This window comes from Lipotes vexillifer, unplaced genomic scaffold (assembly GCF_000442215.2).
Source record: "Lipotes vexillifer unplaced genomic scaffold, Lipotes_vexillifer_v1.1 scaffold645, whole genome shotgun sequence".
NCBI lineage: Eukaryota > Metazoa > Chordata > Mammalia > Artiodactyla > Lipotidae > Lipotes > Lipotes vexillifer.
Window position 1 is genome coordinate 1,787,897 of NW_006777439.1, and position 8,706 is coordinate 1,796,602.

At 33.4% G+C, this 8,706-nt stretch overlaps 1 protein-coding gene across 3 annotated transcripts in view; it reads right to left on the reverse strand.

The window, feature by feature from the left end:
• Positions 1–8,706, reverse strand: part of LNPK (lunapark, ER junction formation factor) — an 83,338-nt gene that overhangs the window by 73,155 nt on the left and 1,477 nt on the right. For 2 of the 3 annotated variants that reach the window (XM_007451080.1, XM_007451081.1), the window contains exons 2-4: positions 3,058–3,147; positions 1,392–1,433; positions 414–601 (exon numbers count right to left, since the gene is read on the reverse strand). In XM_007451080.1, the coding sequence (XP_007451142.1) occupies positions 414–601; positions 1,392–1,433; positions 3,058–3,084 (257 nt within the window). In that variant the 5' untranslated portion in view covers positions 3,085–3,147. The remainder of the gene's footprint in view (positions 1–413; positions 602–1,391; positions 1,434–3,057; positions 3,148–8,706) is intronic. The other variant, XM_007451082.1, reaches the window with a different exon arrangement.

The window sequence follows — 8,706 nt, forward strand, 5'->3', positions numbered from 1 at the left end:
CCCGCGTCTCCTGCATCGGCAGGCGGACCCTCAAGCACTGCGCCACCAGGGAAGCCCCAGATGTTCTTTTTGTTTTACAAGTCCTTCCTCACTTGCCACTACCCACAATCTGAAATGCCTACTCCATGCCCAATACTCCTAGGGAGCATGAACATGTGTTAGAGAATCACAAAAGATTACTGTACAGAGCCATTATTACTAATGTCACTGGGTCATATTCTTCAAGTATGTTGGATTATAAATAAAGGTTTAAAAAAATTGTTCTACTTTTTAAAGAAACAGTTTTCAAACTGCAAAAAAATGCAAATTTATTCAATCTGCAACATTATTATTTCATAATAAAAAGAAACTGACTATATTAAAACTATATAGTCAGGAAGAGGAAAAGTCAACAAAAAGAACATTTTACTTACATTAATGGGAAAGCAAAAAATGGGAGTGTCATGGCAAGTCTTGCTGTAAATTCATCGGGAAGGTACCATAAGTATACAATTAAACATGTAAACAGATAGAGAATTGAAGAGTAGAGAATTAATCTTCCAACCCATAATTTTTGTAATCTCTGATTTTTTTCCCTAAATTCTTCCAATGCTTGAATTTCCTGTGAAGAGAAAGTTATTATGTATTATTAAATCTCAAATTCATAAAGAAATTAAAATGGTAAAAAAAATTTTAACATGATAGAGAGGTTATAAAGAACTCTTAAAGATTCAATGAAACATAATACCTTAATATTTTAAACAGAACATAATATGAAAAAGAAAATTTAAAATGAAGTTAAAACATATGAAAAATATCTATTATGATTTGACAAATCTTTTTTAAATTAAAAATTAAGATATTTAAAAATAATATTTGATAACCTATCAAATTAGTAAAGATCAGAGGTATAAAATTGGCATCAATAAATAGTCTTTGTTAAATCAAACAAGTAATAATTCTCCCTGTATAAGGCCTAAAAAAAAAACTCTGACTATAAAAAGAATTAATAAAAATTGAAACAGTGACCCATACTACATTCTTTCAATCCATTCATCACTCTCAATATTCTCAAAGAATAACCATTTTTTAATGATAGAAAGTATAAAAAGCTATGAAGTTTGCAAACTGATACAAATAGTTGCAGACTATTTTATAATCTACTTTGTCCTATCTGTAACATTGATTTACACCATGCTGTAGATCAAATTTCATTCTAACATTCACTATTACCTGACACAGACTTCTTAGGTCACTGATAGACTTTGGATTTTAACATTGAAGTTCTCAGGCTTACTCTACATCACCTCTAAATTCCCATACCAGATCTAGTCTCCAAAGTAATATGTACTAAAATAATATTTATGTAACACCTAAAATGAATTAAAACACCCCAGAGCCAAAGAACATACCTTATCTATATTTTCCAGAACCTCTACAGTTGAAGGTTTTGTCTGTTATAGAAACAGAAATAAGAGACAGCATTAAAACCTGTTATCGCTAACTTAGAAACACTTTGACTTATATAATCATAAAAGAACATTTTAATCCAAAATTAAGTTTTTTCAATGTTATCAAGCAATATGTATTCCTGTCTTTTTACAAATGAGATTTAGACTTAAATAAAAACTATAACTATAAACAAAATTACACAAGACTAAAGAAATAAGATGTACCTACTTAACTTAAATTTTTAGTCCTAGAAGTACTTTCAACTCTGATGGCTCAATTTTTCCCATCCTTAACCAATCCCAATAAAACATACTTTTACTGAGAGAAAATTTGTTTAAATTTTCCTCCAAGAAAAATTTTCTTAGATATGATTATTAAAAAGAATTCTATTAAGTTATTATAAATTATTAATTCTATAATAATTCTATTAAATTATTATAACTATAAATTCTATTTAAAAATTCAAGACTAAAGATGGTCTGATTTACTATTGCTAAAAGTTCACTTAGGACTCTGGAGGTCGAAAATCAATAGGCTACCTTCATTCTGAATTCCTAAAGTACAGATCAGATTTTTAAAGGGCGACTAAGAATACTTCACTATTGCAGAGCTTGTTTGTCAAAGATATTTTTTATATCACCTAGGATAAAAACCAGCCAAAATGCCTCATACAACCTTTGAAAAAAGTAATTACCAATTATATACTCAACCATCTAAGAGGGTAATGATTATCAATTCATTGTAGGGCCAACAGGAGATGTTAATATTAGGTTGAACCATATGCAATTGCTGTTTATGTAGTCAAAACTGGCAGTTTCATATGGTTCAACCTAACAAGAAAGACAGAGGAAGAATAGATAAATTTGATTCTCAGGCAGAACTGTAATAAGGTTTTAAAGGGGGGTGGAGGATGTCAATGTAATGCCAATCCAAAACAAAGCATCTCCAGCAACAGGCCAAAAACTAAATTGTGTACCAAGTATTGCTAGACTCCATTGTTATGGTAAAAAGGAGTCAAAAAATAAGCAAAGTAGTTGTCCTAGACTACATTACCTCCTCTTATATTAGAGAAGAGCATTGACCAGAATATTTTATATTTTACAGCTCTAAATTTGAGATACTTCCTCTAAAGACTTAGCCAATAAAATCAAACTATATTTTTAATTTTGTTTAACCTATTAATTCCTAAAAGTATACCTAGTGTGACTTTAGTAAATATTTGTGACAAGCTTTAAGCAAAAAGATATAGACTATAAAAACATAAATATTGTATAGAATACTTAATTTCAACTATCTTTCAAGTAAGATTGAAATTTAGGCAGTATGAAAACAAGAAAAGATAACCATTTGTACACAAATGTATAAACAGAGAAATAAAAATAATTCATAGGTCAACGTGAAATAATTCTGTTAAACAGAGACATCAGACACCTATATAGCAATTAGAACCATTAAAGTCCTAATAAAAAACTAATTCATAAGACAAGAAAGAAACAAAATTAAATAGAGTTAGGGATAATATTAAACTACTACTCAAGTCTACACCACAAAGGAGACCCTTACAAATAGCTTTATGTGACACTTTTATATTAGACTAAGAACTGGCTGTAAAGAAAAGTAACTTACCCTCCATCGAGAAAATAATCCACCCATTTTTTTATTTGTAGAAACTGGGCACAATGATAAATATCATCAGTTGTCCAAAGGAATTCACAGCTAGAAATAAAGCAATTATTTTTAAAATTTAAGTTAAATATACAGCATATTCACTATAAAATTTAGATGTTGCAATACTACCCAAAAATACTATAAAATATTAATTTATTTGGACTCCACTTATGTGGAATTTTAATTCAAACAGTCTTGCAGACAGCCCACCTTTTAAAAATTCCTTTCTTCCAAGCCAAAACATATTTAAAAGTGAAAATAAAGCTGGAAAGACTTTTTAAGTAACAAGCCATTTTAAAAGTGTATATTCATACCACTTTGCAATTTTCTGTTCCTTAAAGTAGGTCCCCTATATTGTTCTTCTAAGAAAAATTCTGCTGTACTACGTTTCTATCATTCAGCTGTCTCCCAACTAAACTAGTTATTTGGAATTAGGGGTGCTCTACAATGTTTAGAATAATATCACCTTACAATAATAGAAAGCCAACAGGATTTTGAGTAAGAAAATAAGGGTTATAAGGTTACCTGTGACAGTAAGCATATCATTTAATGTTTCTGAGCCATAATTTTCTTTTCTGTATATTAAAGTTAATAATACTACCACTTTTCACAGGATAACCTTTATTATTACCATTTTACAGACAAGAAAATTAAGTGGAAAGAAGTTTAGTGATTCACCCAATAGCTCAGAAGAAACATTACCCAAAGCCACTCTATCTTCAGACTTCTGGTCTGTTCACTACCGTTCAACACCCAAATAAACATTTCTTTCTGAAATTGTGTCTAAGTCCCTCAAGGTAAACTGTCACGTCAGCTAGTTGTATCTCATATCCCCTTCTTTTAGTTGTTTTTCTATGACTCTCAAATGTATTATATATTACCATACATATAAAAATGTATCAGCAATATTATATCCTAAATCAATTTACCAGTCAATAGTTATATAATTTTTAATTCTTTTAAACTGAAATAGTGAAAGTATATTTTCAAACTTACATAGTTTTACCAGGTTACAGTTATATACTACCAATGTATAAAACTGCTTCATTTCCACCTAAAAAAAGTTAGGCCATAATTCTTACATTTTTATAAACTCATAAATGTAATCACAAAATAATGCCAGTACAAAGTAAGTACATTCACTCTGCAATACTATTTTTAGGTTGGAATTAGCATCAGGCATGCCTATCTTGAACTTTCTTGGTTAGAGAAGTAACAAAAAGTCTAATTATGAAACACACAAAGTGATTTTTACCAACAGAAATACCTATAATCTGTACTGAAAACTTCTGAAGTTTATAAATGTAATCAATGTTATAAGCCACATTTAAGTTGCAATCTAAATATTCTTAATCCTTCAATAGTAAATCAGTATTCAAATTTCTAAAGTGTGGTTGTAGGAAATCCAGGAACTTTAATGAATAAAAGTATACATTTCTGAGTTAAGACATTAAATAGATCTTAAAACCTTAAGATGCTAAAAATCACCAAGAAAGGTGGCTGGGAAGGGAAGATTCAGATGAACCACTTAACTTGTATATTGTCTTTCTTTTTTTTTTTTTTTTTTTTTTTTTTTTTCGGTATGCGGGCCTCTCACTGTTGTGGCAGAGCACAGGCTCAGCGGCAATGGCTCACGGGCCCAGCCGCTCCGCGGCATGTGGGATCTTCCCAGACCGGGGCACAAACCCGTGTCCCCTGTATCGGCAGGCGGACTCTCAACCACTGTGCCACCAGGGAAGCCCTGTATATTTTCAAAGTATACATTATCCCATGTATACGCTGAATGTATGTGCTATACACCACTATGTATGGTGTATAGCACAGTGTTTTGTACACAACTGACCTACACATTTTGGTGTGAAACAGTTTATAGCTATCACAAATCAGAATTTTTAATATTTGAAAGTAATGACAACAATAATATCATTTAAACACTTGGTAAGGACTTAATCTTCTAGCAGGCCCTAAAACAAATGCTTTTCATGAATTTTATCAGTTAGATACTACCATCACTCTATTTTACAAATGGCAAAACTGAGTCTACAGAAGTGAAGTAATTTGCTAAGTTCCCAAAGACAGTAAGTAACAGAGCCAGACCCAGTATTTTAGTTTTGATTTTTTAAAAAGCAACAAGTTAGGCGTAGTGGCTTAAGAGATACAAACTACTATGTATAAAACAAATAAGTTACAAGGATATATTGTACAGCACAGGGAATATAGCCAACATTTATAACTATAAATGGAGTATAATCTTTAAAACTTGTAAATCACTATGTTATACACCTGAAACTTATATGATATTGTAAATCAATTATAGCTCAATAAAAAAGGCAAAAAAAAGCAACAAGTTACTTCTAATAACTCAAAATCAGAAATTAAGTCTTTCTGTAGATTAGATTGGAATATTTATATATAAAACATATAAAAGCACCTCAGACATTCTCAAATAGCTGGTAAACAGAGCTACTGAAGTGGAAAGTTATAAACATAAGACACAGGGTTAGTACAGTGTATCATGTAGCCAAATTCCTTCATTTGATTAAATCTGAATGCTTAAATCTGCATGGAAGAGAAGCTAAATGACATGCCAAAATCATGCAGGTCCAGCTAGGGGCAGAACTGGTGCTAGAAGTCTGCAAGTACTGCCTCTACTTGTTTACTGCACGTCACTTTTAAAATTCATGTAATATGAAATGTATGCATAATATTACAATTAATACCAACTTTGACATTAATTATTTGCTTGGAGAATTGTTTTGATGTTAATGAAACAAATTACATAAGATCCCTTTAAGATCCCTGAATCAGAGAACTGTGCTTCTAAATTTGTCCTCTAGAACAACACACTATAGTAATAGTCATTAAATGCCATATTCATCCTTTCAGGTTCATAATCAAAAAGCCAATCAACCCTCATTGTCCCAACTTTTTTTCTATCAAATTCTGGTATTTGTTAGGGAAGCCTGATTTACTATAATACACATGTACTTTCCAACAGATATGAAAGCATAACAAAATTAAATAAATCAACTATTTCTCTACAACTTTAATTTCATACCTCTTTTATTTCCAAACACTTTTTCCCTCCTTGCCACCTGAACACCTTAACTCCAATTCCTGTGGCCCATTACTATGAAACCTTGGGCAAATAAATAAATTAACCTCTCAGTTACTCATTATCTTCATCTGCAAAAGAGCAATAGTTAAGAACCCTCTCAAATGTTGAAAAGCTTAAACAACATAATGTATTCTAAAGTACTTACAACAGTGCCTGACACATACTAATTTCTCGATACAAATGGTTGTTTTTACTGCTGTGGTTGCTGCGCTTTTCTAGTCCATCTCTGCTTCCTTTCAACACATGGAAAATACAGGGGAATCAAATAACTAGCATTTCTTTCTGAAGCATAAGTCAATTTGCTTGCTCTTGAGTGGACAGATGGTTCAATCTCAAGTGGCCTGTTCCAAGAAATCTTCCGTGAACGTGTATAAAGAGTCTCTTTCCACTCTGCTATCACTATGGGACCTGACATGACCTTAAGAGCTGGGTGCATCTAATGTGTTTTTCACTAAATAATAACACCCACCATATTATTTGAATGTTTTCTATTAACTGCTATTCACACTCAGGTTTAGGTGTCAGAATTTGAAATCTTGGGATGTGTTATTCTTAAATTTTGAGCTTACTTCAAGTCATATTGAAATAATGGAATAAAAAAGGTCTTGATTCAAAATATGACTCAACCACATACTAGCTACGTGATCTCGTATAAACTAAACTCTCTAAGCCTCAGTTCAGCATTTGTAAAGCAGTGAAAATATCTACATCTACACTTCACAGAATTGCTGCATGAGTTAAATGAAATTATATATCACTTGGTAATGAAATAATCAGTGTATAATAAATTACAGACATTATTACTACTATTACCAAAAAGCACATGTAGTACGGCAATACTTCTTATATGGAACACATTTCTTTCTAACTTCTTATAAAGAAGCTGTTTCATAATTTTTAAATTGGAAAATAAAGTTAGTTTGTATTTTAACTGAAATTGTATTGCTCTCATTTTCTCCAGTATAAAAAATAAAACAAAATACTCTGAAGACTCTTACATTAAAATAAACTTTAACAGCAAAGGAAGTTTAGTTTTATGTTTATCAAGTTCCAAACTTAAGTAGAAACTATTGTCACCATCAACAGTACCTCTATAACACACTGGACAATTCAATTTGAGATTAAAAGTGTTTGTTCTATAACTCTTTCAAATATCCTAATAGAAAAGATAATTCTGAAATATCCCAAACTACCACATTTATTGCTCAAAAATAAAATTACTGAAAAGAAGTACATCTCTAAAAGCACTTTTATTATACAATGATTAAGTTCTGGTCTTCATGGTAAGTCAATGCTCATTCTGAACTAAATACTACCAAAAAATGACTATTTGATTGTAAAGATTTCTCCTATAAATCATACCTGTTGTAAGCCATATAATTTCTTCCTTCTTTTAATTCTTTCATGTTAATAATATGTAAACACTAAGGTTTTTAACAGCAATGGGTTGATGCCAGTAGATGACGGAGAAACTTGAAATTCTAATTTTAAATGTTTAAAAAAAATGTGTTGAAAATCAACTTAGTCCTCCTAAAATGAAACTACGGGGGCTGCTGAAGACATGAGATTAGCATTCCCTGCCAGTTTGAACATATGCCTAAAACCAAGTTTACTCACATCCAAACAAATTGCTGTTGAATTTTGTGTGGTGACAATTTTGTCAATGGTGACACCCAGGCCACTGAGAAAGGAGAAGAAAGTCGACACTAGGCACCACAAACCAGAAGCCTACTGGGAAAAGCGGAACATGGAAAATTCAGTGAGTCACAAATTTTACTTAGAGTGAGGGCACCATCAGCAAAACTGCGTGCACCAATCCCAACTCTCTCTCAATCCCCTTACACTGTATTCAATTAAAACTATGATGTAGTTTAGATTTGCTCTTCTCCTTCTGCCATGCCTATGACACCCACGCAATCTGGCCCTTCCCTCCACCCTACCGTTGCTCAAAAAAGGACTACAGTCGAAGAGAGGCTTCTCTAAGCAGCATACAATCCACGCCCACACGCCTGGGCCGAGCAGCGTGACACTGACAGTTTTCGGTCCCTCTCGATCTCACCAACTCGTGGCGCCTCCGCACAACTCAGCAAAAGACGACAAGGGTAGAACCCACTCAAAGCGATGGCTTAGTGGACTTTCTGACCCTTCGACCGAACAGGGAGGTGGACCAAAAAGACGATGCTCAGCTCAACCCAGTCACTGCCTCCCTTCCCCGCCCCGAATCTCCGAGAAAAGGCTGGGGAACCAACTCCCCTCGGGACACAGAAAGGGGTCTCCAGCACTCCAGAGCCACCCCTGCCACTGTGCTGGGAAACCAAGGGGATCAGGGGGCGAGACAGGATCAGCACGCAGCCGGGCAGGAGCTCGACTAGCCGCCGCCGCAGAGCTCGTAGGCCACTCGGCATGGGGCGGAGACGCCCGGGAGAGGCAAGCGGGGGAACCCGAAGCGTATTTCCCAGGGAAAAGCTCAGCGCATCTCCCCTCTGCTG